General features: G+C 45.3%; 1 protein-coding gene across 3 annotated transcripts in view; it reads right to left on the bottom strand.

Moving 5' to 3' along the window:
- PKD2L1 (polycystin 2 like 1, transient receptor potential cation channel) overlaps nucleotides 1-18234 on the bottom strand; it is a 71456-nt gene that overhangs the window by 33848 nt on the left and 19374 nt on the right. For all 3 annotated transcript variants that reach the window (XM_083148971.1, XM_083148972.1, XM_083148970.1), the window contains one exon: nucleotides 1009-1122. Coding sequence is in view for 1 of the 3 variants with exons in the window: in XM_083148970.1 (XP_083005096.1) it covers nucleotides 1009-1122 (114 nt within the window). In the remaining 2 variants the exon portion in view is untranslated. The remainder of the gene's footprint in view (nucleotides 1-1008; nucleotides 1123-18234) is intronic.

Consider the following 18234-nt stretch of genomic DNA (forward strand, 5'->3'; position numbering starts at 1 on the left):
TTGGCACAAAAAAGGTTCCCCACCCCTGGGATACAACATCATAATTGCATACACTATTGGAAAGGCCGGGAAGCTCCCAAAAATTGGATGGCCCTCCTGGCCACTTCGGACCTCCACCTCAGTCTCCCACTAGTGGGTGGGCCTATGTCATCTTAGCATTGCCTCCAGCTAGATAATGCCTGCTTTCTCGGCACTGTATAATGATGCAATCATTTGACCTCCACCTCCTGAACGGCCCATCTAGATGCAGGCAACGATGCCTGTAGCGAACAGGCTGCCACCTTCTAGTAGGGCAGCAATGTAAACAAACATGTCACACACATGTACTCTAGAAGGGGTTTCTAATTGTTTGATTTTAGCGTGATTATCACCAGCACATGAAGGATGCATAATTAACATGTATCTGCCCAATCAAAGTGCAATTTATGTAATATAGCAGGGATACATAGGGACAATATATACATCAGTACCAGGAGTAATCAATACATCAGTACCAGGAGGCGTTAAACAGGACGAGAGATTAACCTCTCTTAAAAAAATGTTTTTCATACTTACCTGGGCCCCTGGTGTTTCCCCAATGGTTCCCTGGCGTCCACGGTGTCCCCTGTTGTCCACGGCAGCCTTCAGAATCCTCTTCAGCAGCATCTCCGGTCCCAAGGAAGCATTGTGCGGGCGCACCGGTGACGTCACCGACCGCACTCCCACAATGCACCCCTGGGACCGGAGATGCTGCTGAAGAGGATTCCAAAGGCCGCCATGGATGTCGGGGGACCGTCGGAGGACCAGGTAAGTATGAAACAATTTTATTATTTTTAAATCCGCAAAAATCCCTTATCCAAAATGCTTGTGGCCCCGATACTCAAGGGATACTCAACTTGTGCAAATTTGCCTTGTATTGTAATTCGTTATTTTATTGTTTCTTGCTCATCAGGCACTGTGGGACCCTTGTGGCACGATATAAATAAACAATAATAATAATAATATATCTTTACGTATTGTCCGACTTACAGAGACAGATGTCCACCAAGAAGATGATGTAGACAAGCAATTCCCTCAGAGTGGTTTTCACAAAAAGCTCTCGGTTTTCTGCAGTGTCTTCAGTTAGAGTTGTTCCCCAAAGTCCTGAGAAAAAAAATAATGTATGTCACACAAAGCATGTAAAATGCTGCACTATAAATAACTGGTAATATTATAATTCCACAATAAATTCCTAATTGTTGTGTGCGCTTTTTTTTTGACTGACACAGAGCATAACAGAGGTAAAAGTAGTATTGTTGTGTTTGGCCTGAAGATGACTAGGTTTATACGTTTGTACCCAGAGAAGGCAGCCATTTTATCTGACAGAGCAGGAAATGACAAAAATCTCCTGACAATTAATGGAATTTCTGCATGTCCTGTGAATCTATAATAGCATTGGTGTAACTACCACTAGGCCTAGGGTTGCCACCTCAAGCATCATCGATTCCTGGAGATCCACTCCTCCCAGCCTCCAATGAGTAGGTGGAGCCTAATTCAGTAAGAGGGCGGATCTATGATCACGAACTGCGATCAAACACACAAAAAAAAACATGGAGTGAAAGTACCAGCTCCCTCACTACAAATCTGGCAAAACCACCATCCGCCACGGGATGCCTACGCTACTACACATTATGCCAGACACCGAAATGCCCATTACATATTATACCACACGCCATAATGCCCATTACACATACCACACAACTTAATGCCTATTACATATTATACCATATAGAAGAAGAGACTGGGACACACGTCAAGGTCAGCAGCTTAGACAGAACACGTAGCCGTGCCTCTCTCATCCGCGTCCTTTTTGCATGCCAGACAGTTTAGCATGATAACCTCCCTGGCCCCCACCCGCCCTTGCATCCGCCGATGACCCACCACCGCGAGTCTGCTTGCCCGGAGCAGTAGCGCTGAAGTGACTGAGACTGACAATCCCGGAATCCGGGTGACTGGAAAAGTCTCCTGGAGGGTTGCCACCGAATCCGGGAGAATCCCGGAAATCCGGGAGAGATGGCAACCCTAACTAGGCCATATGTAGCAGCTCATCATAGCCACCTGCAAAATGTCTACCACAATGCCATAGACATATCCTATGGCTCAAAATATAAAGATGGAAGGGTCAGATTTATCACCATCCATAAATCGCAATGCAATAATTGATTACATCACACGGCTGTATCAAGGAAAGACGACAATTGATACTCAGGCGCTTATTATTAATGATAGTAATACATTATTATAAATCAAAATAATATGTAATATAAATAACCAGAATCAGCTGCAGAAACCACCTATTCTCTATGTATCAGAGAAAGAGTATGCGAGAAAGCTCAGTCCCTACTATAGGTCTATCAGGGGGGGTTTCGTAAAAATGATCCACATCCTGTGCTGTAATCTTGCTGACAACATCGTTCCTATATCCCAGCCCTCAGCAACATCGGCCTAACTCTCGGACTGTGGGCGGAGCCACAGTTGAAAACAGAAGCTCAGCTTGTGTGAACAGCATTCCTGTGGACCCGGAGAAGGCAGCGAGTATGATTTCTTTCAACATGAACCCAAATGGATTCTACATGGAGAAGAGGACAGGCATTGGTGAACCCATAGGTAATGTATGAGTGGATGATTGTAGTGTGTAATAAAGTTTTACTGTTCGTATGTGTCTGTGTTTTATTTACCTATTTGTACTCTTGTGGAACTACAAGTCCCAGCAGGCCCTTTATTGCCCCGCATGCTGGAATTTGTGGTTCTCCAAGTCCCCGCATGCATTGCAGGCTTGCTGGAACTCATAGTTCCACAACAATACATAATAGCCCGGGGTAACGGGGACAGCCCAGGGCTTCAGCACGTGCAAGGGTAACTCTGTAGGGGGGGTATTTTATTTTATTGGGGGTTCCACACTTCCCCAGGGTCCCTGCCCGGGCTGACCGATCCATGCAGGCTAAAGTCAAATACATCTGGAAAATGGGTTGTATTTTCCAGGCGTATTTTTGTGGCAATTACCGGAAGTATATTGCATATGGCTGTTTAGTAAATTAGGAATCACCATTCTACTGAATGGTATTCTTTCGATGGCGTATGCATTCGTATTCATAAATAATAATGTGCCATGAATACGAATTGTTGTATTTTTGCCATAGTAAATATCGAAAATAAGTATAGACTGAATACAAATATGCCAATTACTGGCATATATCACATCTTATATAATTAAAGCCTAACATGGCTCCTTACCTCTATGGTGCGTATGTGGCCACTATATGAGCGCCATTTAAATGCAATCGCACACAGACCCCAGTGGCAGTGGGGGGGGGGAGTACTTTTTACCTGGGCCTGGGTCTGCTGGAGGGCCCCAGGTCCTGCTCCTCCTGTTGCAGGTAACTGGGCAGTGGGGTGAGAGATGACAGGCTGCCGCCGCAGCGCAGCCTCTCTCCCCAGCTCAGCACATGCTGCTCAGTGCTGTGCTAGTTAGAGAGGCAGCGGAAGCCTGTCCTCTCTCTCCCTATCATTTTTTTTTTCATGGGGGTGTGGCCCTGCCTCCATCCGGTGGCCATGCCCTCTCCATTTTACCTGGGCCTTGACGACCTGTCGGCGCCCCTGCACACCTCAGAAAAACAATAGTAAATGTACTATGATGAGAGTACTATTGAAGATGGGATGTTGCCCGTCTGAATTTAGCTATTATCTTCTAGAAGGGATACGGTCATATTGTCTACAGCAACTAGGTCGACATGGGGTTTTTGACTGTTTTTTTTTACCGAATGTCAACACAGCCGACATGGGCACAGGTTAAAGTGCACCGCTGCGCTCACCATGCTTCTGGCACACTATTATATTCTCCCACCTTACCCTAGAGCAGTGGTTCCCAAACTGTGTGCCGTGGCTCCCTGGGGTGCCTCGGGACACATGCAGGGGTGCCGCGGCTTGGTGGTCTAGGACCAACTCAAATTATTAATGGTTAATTATTTATGAGCAAAACCAGTGCTGGTGGCTGCCAACCATTGAATGTGTACAAACTGAAGCAAATACTGCCCTTTACCACATAACTGCCACTAAGAATCGCATATAAACCCAAGCTAATTAATTTTTTTGGGACCTAGGGGTGCCGTGAAAAAAATTCTGATTCTCTAGGGTGCCGTGAATCAAAAAAGATTGGGAACCCCTGCCCTAGTGGATGGTAGGGCATGAAATACCGCCTGTCGGCTCAAAAAAACAGTAAAAAAACCCATGTCGACCTACTGACTGTCGACCTAATGACCTGTCGACCTAACCCAATGTCGACCTAGACCCAAGTCGACCTTGCTGCATGTCGACCTAGTGGTGTCGACCTAATGCTTGTCAACCTAGTTGCTGTAGACAATATGATCCACACCCTTCTAGAAAGTGCTAAATATATAAGAAGTAGGATCTGAATCAAGGCTGGGCAATTGCGGCCCTCCAGATGTTGATGAACTACACATCCCAGCATGCCTTGCATCAGCTTCAGCATGGCCACATAGCCAAACTAATGCAAAGCATCCTGGGATGTGTAGTTCATCAACATCTGGGGGGCCGCAATTGACCAGCCCTGATGAATGGTTGCCATGGGCAAATTGGGGTAAATTTACCCCACAGAGCCTTGACTACCATCAGCTCAGTCATTGTGACGGGCTGGTAACTAGTTTACATAATTTTTTACCCATAAGGGATCATTACGTACTGTAGATGTAACTCAGGGTTAATTTCTTTGAGTAAAAATCAGTAACACCTTTACCCCAGCCAATCGCAAACAGTCTCCCAACTTTTGTATTTTCTATCGGAAGTGTTATTACTGCAGGGAATAAGTGTCCAGGTCAGTGCTTTTCAACCACTGTGCCGTGGCACACTAGTGTGCCTTGAGCTGTTCTCAAGTGTGCCCCCAGATCTGGAGATGCCCAAACCAATTTACAGCCTCCACCAGTTCAACTGTTACTGACTGGTCTCTTCTTTTCATGTAAAGGGCCAATGTATTTTATTTTGTTACCTGTGGGGACCAGTGTGATTGTTTTTCATATGGGGGCCAATAGGTCTGTTTTTTTTCCTGTGGGGGCCAATGTGTTTTGCCCTGTTGGGATCTCATAGTGTGCCTTGGCAATTTTAAAATCTTATTTAGTGTGCCGCAAGGAAAAAAGGTTGAAAATCACTGGTCCAGGTGATCAATGCTCTGCAGATGTGTTGGATGGAAAGAATCAAGAAAACACAGAAACATGTAAAACCCAAGAGGCTGAATTGTGCCACCCTGCATTGCAAGGGTTACTGGGAAGCAGATTCATCACATACGTCTTTAGTTTCTATTTGCTGCATGGTATTCTAGCTGTAATCAGCAAGTTATATAGAAAAAAACTATTCCCCAACTGATGTATTTGTAGATTACTGTGTGTGCAGAATACAAGGCCATATGCTGCAGCGCTTCAGAAACTGTCTTTTAGTACTCAGATTAATTTAACCAAACCGTACCTCCCAACTTCTGCATAAGTAAGAGAGGGACACTCGTGCGGCGGAACTAAAAAGGGAGTGTGTCCTATTTAAAAGAGGGTGTGGCCTATGAGGCCACCATTGGGTCACACCCCTGTTTTTCATCCTATGCGTAGTGTGTATACCCTTCAGGCTGTGGGGACTCCCAACTGCTACTCCCCTGCTGGACACTGTCGGCCCCGGGCAGGATGCGGGACCATCCAAAAAAAACGTGAAGGTCACGTGAAAAACGGGACTGTTGGGAGAAATGCCAAACACAAACAGACATAAGATGGACCCTTACACACTTCCTGAAACTGTAATGGTTGGCAAGATTCCACCAGCAAAGCAAGTGAGATAAACACAATAAACACGTACAAACCCAGAATACAGGTGGGATGAGACTAGGAGCTCAATGCATACTTACCAACTTTCTGGCATCTTTCATGCGCATACCTCCCAACAAGACCCATTCCAGGAGGGACACAATGGTCCTGGACTTCCCTCTTGCCATCACCTGTGTTAAACAGGTTGATTGAAAAGAAAGGTGTTTCACCAGAGGTGATGGCAATCATAAATTAAGAGGGGAATCCAGGAATAGAGCATTGTGTTCCTCTTGGAGAGGGTCATGTTGGTTGGTATGCCAAGCTGGAGGGGGCAGCCAGGTCAGTACAACAGGGGGAGTCGCCTTATAATGGGTGGTTGGCACTGGGGTCAAGGATACTCGATCATATCATTGTGGCCCCACCTCAAGCTATCCAATGCCCAGATTACAGCACTGTATGGCAGGGCTATGGTGATGCGATTCTGTGTGAGTCACGTCATCGGCCTCCCTGGATCCACTTTCAAGGATAGCTGAGGGGGGTTGCACAAAGCTTAGGCAGAAACGGGAGGCTGAAGCTGGCTCCAGGAAACTTGCCTACCTTTTTAGGAGTGCCACCTGATTTTCAGAAGCCTGATCCAATAGTCTACTCAAGAATGGCTTAATTTATGAAGCAGGGAAAGTTTCCTATAGCAACTAAATGCAACGTCCCACCAAACGTGGATTAAAGGTGATAGGATGATTGGTCTTGTGCCATGTCCTGGATTAGGTGAGTCCAACCTGTACATTGTCTCCAAATGTGGATGCAGTTTGGGCTTAACCAATCTCTTGAAAGCAGACCTTGGCGAGACCATGGGGTCCTTCTCTATTAGAATTCCTCATCTAGCGTAACAAAAGGTACAAATATAAGCTGCCTTGAGGGAGCATTTCCAGTAAGTGCTTGGCAGAACAAAGGGCCATTTCATCCAGACCACTGCAATGTAGTTAATGTGGATCTCTGGTACCTGATATCCAACATATAGATGAACTTCTGAAACTTATTGCTCATGAACCTCCTCCAATCAAAGATGTCATCTGCAATTATAGAGCAGGGAAGTTCTGCTATCTCATGAAAAGGGTATTTTAAGGGGCAGGAGCAGAGACTACGTATTGATGTCATTAGACATGGATGATTAGTACTGAGAATTCTCAGCCCTGCATTTCATTGCCTTACATCAAGGGTGTTCTTGATGAACTTATTGAGTGCAGAAGCCTTGGAGCGAATGAGGAATTATGGACTACACAGAAGGATACCATCAGATAGACTGAAATCATTATGAAAGACATAGAAGCAATGGATGTTGCATGGGAACCCTGGAAGTGGCATGTCATCCATGCAGTACAACTTCGGACAGATGTTAACAAAGGCCATTGTTGAGAGCGGCCTCTCAAAGCTCCTCCATATGCCTCGAGAACAACACATCAAATTCCATGACATCTAATTTAATATTATCATCTGCAACATAAGACGGGACAATGAGCTCGGGAGACTGCATCAGTCACATAGTGCTCTTAGTTGAGTGATATTCTGACTGGTTCCAGGTTGTTCTTCCATGCAGTATAAACAGAAGGTCAAGACTGATTATAAAATTCTCTCACCATGTAGTCAATACTAGAATAGTTTGGTTTTTCAATTCTTATTACTAATGTCCTTTGGTGTGCTGGGGGTTAAATCCTCCCTTGCAGCACCTGAGGGGCATTACTTATTTGATTGAGCAGCTATCACACTGTTTTCATGTAGTCAATACACAAGCATACACTTGTCCAATTTGGCCTCTTTTCGCTGAGAAATCAGGTGAAGAGTGGCCAAATTGCAGATGTGTGACATCTGATCCAATCTGAGCCTGTGCACATCGGATAGAGCCAAAGATCAGACCTGCTTGCACATCTGACATCTGGTGTGGGCTATAAAGTTTGCATGTTTTTGGACTTTATGTAATACAGAAAATAGGTATTTAATAAATAGGTATTTCAGAAAATGTTCAAGAGTCCAGATAGTGTGAATGCCATGGACACTATTGGACAAATTTAGAGTTGTGGAGCATATCATCTATATATAGGTCTTGTGTCCATGAGCCTCCGAAACACTGCCATCTGCTGGCAGAGAGTGAAACTACATCTCTTTCTCACACATGCACAAACACAGAAGGTAGCAGACTAGCTTTCAAAGCTTTTGCATCGAGCGGGCTGACTAGTCTTTCATATATTTGGTGTGTTTGTAGTATACCTGTATTTGTTGTGGACTAGCTACAAAGCACTCATATAATCAGTTAATTATTCACTACATAGGGACAGATCTCCGCACAAATCCCCATTGTTTTCATATATTTGCACTGTGCATGCTTATAGCATAGGTGCGCATGAACAGCAATACAGGGGTCAAATGCATTCCAAATTTGTCAATAACGTGAGAGGGAACTTTAATGCAGCCAAAGATCAGTAACGGGTGAGTTCATGAAAAAGCAGCCTACAGTATGTAAGCCTGGATGTAGGTAAATATACACTTGATAGGAGATAAATCTATTGCAACTTTTATCGGGCAAACACAAGTGCTCACTGATGATAAATACTTGTAGCACACTAGGTGCATATGCATACCTCCCAACTGTCCCGCTTACCGCGGGAACGACCCAGTTTTTGGGGACGTTCCTGCATCCCATCTGGGGCCGCCATTGTCCCATGAGGGGGGAGGGTGGATTGCGCAGTTGGGAGTCCATCCCAGCCTGAAGAGAATAACGTCTATTCAGCGACACAGAGTGGCAAAAAACGGGGGCGCTGCCTTGGGACGCGTCAACCCATGAGGCCACACCCCCTTTTTGTTCACCGTGCGCCTGTCTCAATCCAGGGGGAACAAAGGTTGGGAGGTATGCATATGCTATCAGCATATGGCCAAATATACACATTTTTTCCATGCATGTTTCTTTTGAGCAATATACTGTACATCCAATTTACTTACAGCACTGTATCTACTGTTCTGTCTGGTTTACAGTCTATATAAGTAATAAGACACTGCTATAGGCAATACTATTTACATAGCAACCACTTGAGTCAATTTAATGCGCAACCCGACCACCACACATGTAAATGCTGACAAATGATACAGTGAATGCAAATGGCGTAATAACTACTTCCACATCAGGACCACTGCCTTCATTAGTTGAAATGCTCCTATTCTGTTTTGTGTAGGGATGTGCACCGGCCACTATTTGGGTATTGGGTTCTGATTACCTTGAGGTTTTGGGTTCTAATGGGTTTTGCCAAAACACCTCCTAAGTGTTTTGTGTTTGGATTTCTTGGGTTTTGGGTTCTGATTTTTTTGTTAAAAAAGCATAAAAAGTGCTAAAATCGCAGATTTTTTTTTTTTTTTTTGCTCCTACGCTATATTAACCTCAATAACATTCATTTCCACTCATTTACAGTCTATTCTGAACAGCTCACACCTTACAATATTGTTTTTAGGGCAAAAGGTTGCACCGAGGTAGCTGGATAACTTTGATAAGCCACACAAGTGTGCGGCACAAACACTAGACTGATATGGCACACTTAGCATACCCTCTAGGCTGATATTGCACACCTAGAATTACCCCTGGACTGATATGGCACAGGTAGCATCACCCCTGGACTGATACGGCACATTTAGCATCACCCCTTGACTGATATGGCACACTTAGCATACCCTCTAGGCTGATATTGCACACCTAGAATTACCCCTGGACTGATATGGCACAGGTAGCATCACCCCTGGACTGATACGGCACATTTAGCATCACCCCTGGACTGATATGGCACACTTAGCATCCCCCCTAGTCTGATACGGCACACCTAGCATCACCCCTGGACTGATATGGCACAGGTAGCATCACCCCTGGACTGATACGGCACATTTAGCATCACCCCTGGACTGATATGGCACACTTAGCATCCCCCCTAGTCTGATACGGCACACCTAGCATCACCCCTGGACTGATATGGCACAGGTAGCATCACCCCTGGACTGATACGGCACATTTAGCATCACCCCTGGACTGATATGGCACACTTAGCATCCTCCCTAGTCTGATACGGCACACCTAGCATCACCCCTGGACTGATATGGCACGCTTAGCATCACCCCTGGACTAATACAGCACACTTGGCAGCACCCCATGAATTATACGGCAGACTTGGCTTACCCCAGGAATTATACGGCACAGATGGTGGCACCCCTGACCTGATACAGCACACATGGAATTATACGGCACAGATGGCGGCACCCCTGGACTGTTACGGCACACATGGCGGCAGGCATGGAATTATACGGCAGACAAATTCCTGCAGTAAAAATAAAAATGTGTATTCTTTTAATTATAAAAAAGAGCAGCACACCTTACTTAGCAACACCCCATGAATTATACAGCACTCTTGGCTCACCCCTGGACTACAGCGCATTTAACAGCCCTTGCAGTAAAAAAAAACAAAAAACCTTTTTTTTCATTAAAAAAAAGGGCAGCTCCCCTGGTCTGATATGGGACACATGGGGCACCCCTGGAATTATACGGCACACATGCGGGCACCCCAGGACTGATACAGGACACATGGGGGCACCCCTGTACAAATACAGCACACATGTGGGCACCCCTGGATGGATACAGCACACATGTGGGCACCCCTGGACTGATAGTACTTGTAGCCAGTGGAAATAGCAGATTGGAATTAAATACTGCAATAAATACTGGTAGCCAGTGGCAACAGACTGGAATTATATACTGCAATAAATACTGGTAGCCAGTGGAAACAGCAGACTGGATTTTTATATACTGTGATAAATAATACTGGTAGCCAGCGGCAACAGCAGACTGGAATTATATACTGCGATAAATACTGGTAGCCAGTGGAAACAGCAGACTGGATTTATATACTGTGATAAATAATACTGGTAGCCAGCGGCAACAGCAGACTGGAATTATATACTGCGACAGTGGCGGAACTCCCGGAGGCAATGGAGTCAAATGCCGCCGGGCGGCAGCCTCAAAGGGGGCACTGGCTCCATTGCCTCCTAATGTTCCGCTGTCCCCCCCCCTCTACCCTTATTGTATGGAATGGCCGTGAAGCGGCACAGCGCAGCGCCCCCTCCCCTGCTCCGAGTCCTCCCTGTCACCTGGAGTCGGGCGGGAGGCAGCCCGCAGCCCACAGCCAGCGCAGGACCGGGTGAGCGAGCCTATCACTGAAGCAGCAGTGAGCCAGGACCTGGGAGCCGGGTGAGAGACGCTGCAGTGGCAGCCTGTGAGGTTGAGAGACATTTATATAGCAGAGACACAGTACACAGCAGCACGGGCCCCAGCAGAGACCACACACAGCAGCAGCACACCCTTCCCTACCCTTCTCCGAGATTGGAGTGAAGATGGCGGCGCGAGGTTGCGGAATTTAAGGGTTCCGTGATCTCGCGAGAATCCGACGCCGGGCGATGACGTTTTGCCCGTGCGCCTGGATTCGAGTCAGGCGGGAAGCGCCGAGCGCTGCTCGTATCCGGGCCCGGATTGATGACGTCCATGCTGGCTCGGATCTGGGGAATCCGAGCCCGCACATCTCTAATTACAACACAGCACCAGAGGTAGGCCCCAGCACAGAGGAGACAGTAGTACTACAAGTACACAGTTAGACTGTCCTCCTTGCTAGGGAGAGCCCACCCTAAGCAAAGAGGAGAACAGAGTACACAGCAGCACTGAGGGAGACAGCCCCAGCGAATAAAATAATTACAGCACAGCACACCAGAGGTAGACCGCACAGAGGAGACAGTAGTACTACAAGTACACAGTTAGACTACACAGCAGCACTGAGAGACAGCCCCAGCGAAAACAAAATATTGCGTTCAAGCTCAAGTTTAAGCCCCAGCAGCAGCACCAACACATCCTCTCACAACCCACTACTAGACTGGAGTGAAGATGGTGGGCGCAGCAGCCGCTATTTAAAGCCTTGCGAAATCCGGTGCCGGGAGATGACGTTCTGACCACACGGACGGACCCGAGTCAGGCGGGAATCTCCGAGCGCATTCTGTGCTGCAATAACTTTGTCATTTTTTATCCTGCACTATGGGCCTTATTCTAGTTCACTCTTTCTGACAAAATCCTTCTTCGATGGACAAAACCATGTACACTGCAGGTGGGGCAGATGTAACATGTGCAGAAAGAATTAGATTTGGGTGGGGGATTACTTAGAAACATAAAACATAGAAACATAGAATTTGACGGCAGATAAGAACCACTTGGCCCATCTAGTCTGCCCCTTTTTTTAAACATGTTACCTCAAACCATATTTGATCCTTATTTTTTTGTAAGGATATCAATATGCTTATCCCAAGCATGTTTAAATTGTACTACTGTATTTGCGTCTACCACCTCTGTTGGGAGGCTATTCCACTTATCTACTACTCTTTCTGTGAAAAAATTCTTCCTCGCATTTCCCCTGAATCTTCCTCCCTCTAGTTTCAGTGCATGTCCTCGTGTTCTGTTGCTCCTCTTCCTGTGAAGAATGTCTCCCACCTGTACCTTGTTAAAGCCCTTGATATATTTGAAAGTTTCTATCATGTCCCCCCTTTCCCTTCTCTGCTCTAAAGTATACATATTAAGATCTTTTAGTCTTTCCTGGTACGTTTTGTGATGTAGGCCATGCACCATTTTAGTTGCTCTTCTTTGTACAGTCTCTAATGTATTTATATCCTTCTGGAGATATGGCCTCCAGAACTGAACACAATACTCTAGGTGAGGTCGTACCAATGACCTATACAGTGGCATTATTACTTCTTTCTTTCTACTGCTGATACCTCTCCCTATGCAACCAAGCATCTGACTTGCCTTCTTCATTGCTTTGTTACATTGCCTACCTGCTTTTAAGTCCCCTGAAATGGTGACACCTAGATCCCTCTCTTCCTCAGTAGTTTCCATTATAGTGCCATTTATACTATATTGAGTCTTTGGATTTCTGAGACCCAAGTGCATGATTTTGCATTTTTTGGCATTAAACTGTAGTTGCCATTCTCTTGACCATTTCTCTAATCTGCCTAGATCCTCAATCATTTGTTTTACCCCTCCTGGTGTGTCTACCCTGTTGCATACCTTTGTGTCATCTGCAAAAAGGCACATTTTACCCTCAATTCCATTAGCAATATCACCAATAAAGATATTAAAAAGCACCGGTCCAAGTACAGATCCCTGGGGTACTCCACTTGTAACCTTTCCCTCCTTTGACTGTACTCCATTTACTACAACTCTCTGTTTTCTGTCCTGCAACCACGCTCTTATCCATTCAACTATCTTAGAATCCAATCCCAAGCTTTCAAGTTTATTTAACAGTCTGCGATGTGGGACAGTGTCAAAAGCTTTACTAAAGTCTAGATAAGCTACATCTACAGCCCCACCTTGATCTATTACTTTAGTCACCCAGTCAAAAAAGTCAATAAGATTTGTTTGACATGATCTTCCCCCAGTAAACCCATGCTGTTTTGGATCCTGTAAATTGCTGGTTTTGAGATATTCTACAACTCTTTGTTTTAAGAGTGTTTCCATCAATTTCCCTACTACTGATGTAAGGCTCACTGGTCGATAGTTGCTTACCTCTTCCTTGCTTCCACTTTTGTGCAGTGGGACTACATTCGCTGTTTTCCAGTCCTCTGGGATTACTCCAGTAGCTAGTGACTGGTTGAATAATTCTGTTATTGGTTTTACCAGCTCCCCTTTAAGCTCTTTTAGTATCCTTGGATGTATCCCATCTGGCCCCATTGATTTATCCACTTTCAGTTTTGAGAGTTCTGTGAGGACTTTCTCCTCTGTAAATGTACTTGTCTCTCCCTCAGTTTTCTGACTATACTTGCAACTTAACTGTGGCCCCTTCCCCTCTCTTTCAGCAGTGAATACTGAGCAGAAATAATTATTAATATTATCTGCTATTACATTTTCCCCCTCAAGAAAACTTCCACTCTCTGTCTTCAGTCTAATTATTCCACTTTTTGTTTTTCTCCTTTCACTTATATACCTAAAAAAAGTTTTCCCCCCTTTACCCACTGACTGGGCCATTTTCTCTTCAGCCTGTGCTTTTGCACATCTGATTACCTTCTTAGCCTCCTTCTGTCTAACAAGATACACCTCTTTGTCCTCATTCTTCTGCGTCTGCTTAAATTTCTTAAAGGCCAACTTTTTTGCTTTCACAATACTTGCTACTTCTTTTGCAAACCACAATGGCTTTCTTTTTCTTGTGTTTTTCCTAACTCTTTTGACACAAAGTTCTGTTGCTTTTAGAATTGCACTTTTTAATTTTTCCCACTTATCCTGCACTCCTTCCACGTCCTTCCACTCTGCCAAAGAATCCCTTACAGAGTTTCCCATCTCTACAAAATCAGCCTTCCTAAAATCTAACACCTTTGTTTTTGTGTGCGATGAGTCAGTCTCTGTCTTTATTTTGAACCATACTGCTTGATGGTCACTGGATCCCAGATTTTCACCCACATTTATGTCAGATATTCTGTCACCATTTGTAAGTATTAAGTCTAATATTGCGTCCTTACGAGTGGGCTCCCTCACCAATTGCTGGAGGGATGCTCCTTGCAAGGAATTCAGCATGTCCCTACTTCTGGTGGAACTTGCAACAGGCAGCTCCCAGTTTACATCAGGTAGATTAAAGTCTCCCATGATTATCACCTCTCCTTTTAATGCCATTTTATTGATGTCCTGCAATAGGCTCTTGTCTAGTTCCTCTTCCTGACCTGGAGATCTATATTGCAGTGTAAAAATAAAGCAGCCAGTATTTACCCTGCACAGAAACAAAATAACTCACCCCAATCTAATTCTCTATGCACATTTTACATCTGCCCCCCTGCAGTGCACATGGTTTTGTCCATCGAAGAAGGATTTTGTCAGAAATAAGGAACTAGAATAAGGCCCTAAATCACCATCACAACCATACTGTGATCGGCCACCTCCTGCCCAGTAAATCTGCGTGGGAAAGTTCAGATATTGGCCTCACCACTCCAGGTAAAACATGGCCAACTTCCCCTCTTTGTCTCATTTTAAATGCAGGCAGCACCACCCTACTTCGGCCCCCAAATGGCTTATGGTGACTGCACGCAATCTTACAGGACTTGCACAGCCCCATCGGGTTTATGATCTCTGAACCATACACTTAACTTTGTCGCACTTATTGAACCATGTATTCTGCATTGCAAATAGATCCCCTCCCTCCTTTGCACAACTTCTACGTGTCCCTGTCTGTTTCTGCCCTAACTTGGTGAACACTATGTGCTTGTAGTCCATGCCTGCCAACAGTAGGGAGTTTGGGCATTTTAGAACAAAGTGGACAAAGTCTGTTTTTGAGTAAATAAAAAAAAAATTATAATCTCATGGATGATACATGTAAAAAAGATTTTGGGTTGAGTTAAGGGTAATATAATAATAAATATATGTTAAAACGATTTTAGAATTATTCTGTATATAAATGTGCATAGAAGCTTTCTATTAGCCCAGCAATATAATGTCACTCAGTAAGCACCTGTCCACCATGACTACGCTACTCTTCTGCAGACCACATAACGCTGTGAGTCCTTTGTGTGGTCAGGTACAGGATTTCTCCAAAGGCTCATATCTCTCTGCAAACACATGGAGCTAATACTGTAAATATATCTCCTCCAGCACATGCCATATATACAGCTGTCACCAATCACCCGTTCCTTGTCACTCACCAAACACCCCATCCTCGTCACTTACCAATCGCCCCATCCTCATCACTCACCGATCACCCGATCCTAGTCACTCACCAATCACCCGATCCTTGTCACTCACCAGAAATCACCCCACCCTCGTCACTCACCAATCACCCCATCCTCATCACTCACCAATCACCCGATCCTTGTCACTCACCAATCACCAGATCCTTGTCACTCACCAATCACCAGATCCTTGTCACTCACCAATCACCCAATCCTCATCACTCACCAATCACCCGATCCTTATCACTCACCAAACACCCCATCCTCGTCACACACCAATCACCCCATCCTCATCACTCACCAATCACCCGATCCTAGTCACTCACCAATCACCCCGATCCTTGTCACTCACCACCAATCACCCCATCCTTGTCACTCACCAATCACCCCATCCTCATCACTCACCAATCACCCGATCCTTGTCACTCACCAATCACCCCATCCTTGTCACTCACCAATCACCAGATCCTTGTCACTCACCAATCACCCCATCCTCATCACTCACCAATCACCCGATCCTTATCACTCACCAAACACCCCATCCTCGTCACACACCAATCACCCCATCCTCATCACTCACCAATCACCCGATCCTAGTCACTCACCAATCACCCCGATCCTTGTCACTCACCACCAATCACCCCATCCTTGTCACTCACCAATCACCCCACCCTTGTCACTCACCAATCACCCCATCCTTGTCACTCACCACTCACCCAATCCTTGTCACTCACCAATCACCCCATCCTCATCACTCACCAATCACCCGATCCTTATCACTCACCAAACACCCCATCCTCGTCACTCACCAATCACCCCATCCTCATCACTCACCAATCACCCGATCCTAGTCACTCACCAATCACCCCGATCCTTGTCACTCACCACCAATCACCCCATCCTTGTCACTCACCAATCACCCCACCCTTGTCACTCACCAATCACCCCATCCTTGTCACTCACCAATCACACGATCCTAGTCACTCACCACTCACCCAATCCTTGTCACTCACCAATCACCCGATCCTTGTCACTCACCAATCACCCGATCCTTGTCACTCACCAATCACACGATCCTAGTCACTCACCACTCACCCAATCCTTGTCACTCACCAATCACCCAATCCTTGTCACTCACCAATCACCCCATCCTTGTCACTCACCAATCACCCCATCCTTGTCACTCACCAATCACCCCATCCTTGTCACTCACCAATCACCAGATCCTTGTCACTCACCAATCACCCCATCCTTGTCACTCACCAATCACCCGATCCTTGTCACTCACCAATCACCCCATCCTTGTCACTCACCAATCACACGATCCTAGTCACTCACCCGATCCTTGTCACTCACCAATCACCCGATCCTTGTCACTCACCAATCACCCCATCCTTGTCACTCACCAATCACCCGATCCTTGTCACTCACCACTCACCCAATCCTTGTCACTCACCAATCACCCCATCCTCGTCACTCACCATTGTTTAACCAAAATACTGCTGGGCTCTTTCTATAATAGGGTTAGGATTTAGCAGAATATGACATTTTAATGCGACCACACACACTGTAAGTTTGCAGTCTATAGCAATTGGTCGACTCTAAAAGGTCGACATGCAATAGGTCAAAAGGTCAACTTGGAAATGGTCGAAAAGGGTAAAAATGTTGACATGAAAAAGGTATACATATGAAAAGGACGACTTGAGTTTTTACATGCTTCAGGTTCGGTGCCTCGTTCCGCTCGGCACAGTATTGTATACGCCCTCAATGCCAACATGAATAGTGATGTAAGAAAAAGTCTAACCAAAAAATAAATCCTGATAAACTCATGTCAACCTTGTCATGCGTCTATCTTCGACCTTGTAGACATTTTGACTCTGTTGACCTATTCCATGTCAATCTTTTGACCCTGTCAACCTGTTGCATGTCAACCTTTTGGGGTAGACCTATTGACTGTCTATTATAGGACCCAGTCTGCTGTATCCTGTCCAGGTTTCTAAGTTCCTAGCTTAGAAGAGACTAGTAGCATATTCCTATAAGAACGTAATAATGGCACTTGTAGTGCACAATGGTTCACCTGTGCCCAGAAACAATCATTTATGTCATGATGACAGTGTACAGCTTAGCAGACTCGGTGCAACACTGTCCCTGTATCAAAGTAAGCATTAAGGGCCTTATTCTAGTTCACTCTTTCTGACAAAATCCTTCTTCGATGGACCAAACCATGTGCACTGCAGGTCGGACAGATGTACAATGTGCAGAGAGAATTAGATTTGGGTGGGGTTTTACTTCAAAGTGAGATCTATATTGCAGTGTAAAAATAAAGCAGCCAGTATTTACTCTGCACAGGAACAAAATAACTCACCCAAATCTAATTCTCTCTGCACAAGTTACATTTGCTCCCCTGCAGTGCACATGGTTGTGTCCATCTAAGAAGGAATTTGTCAGAAAGAGTGAACTAGAATAAGGCCCTAAGTCTCAAACTGGGACATTTGTCTGTTATAGTATCCATACAGTAGTCTGTGACTTGGGAGCAGCACAATGTAATTGTCAGCCAGATTTACAATGGAGAATCTCACATTTTATACTTTCAAAGGAACTCATATCATATTATTAATTTTGTTGAAGGACAGGTATGACTGATAACAGA

This window comes from Crinia signifera, chromosome 6 (genome assembly GCF_055691185.1).
Source record: "Crinia signifera chromosome 6, ASM5569118v1, whole genome shotgun sequence".
Taxonomy (NCBI): domain Eukaryota; kingdom Metazoa; phylum Chordata; class Amphibia; order Anura; family Myobatrachidae; genus Crinia; species Crinia signifera.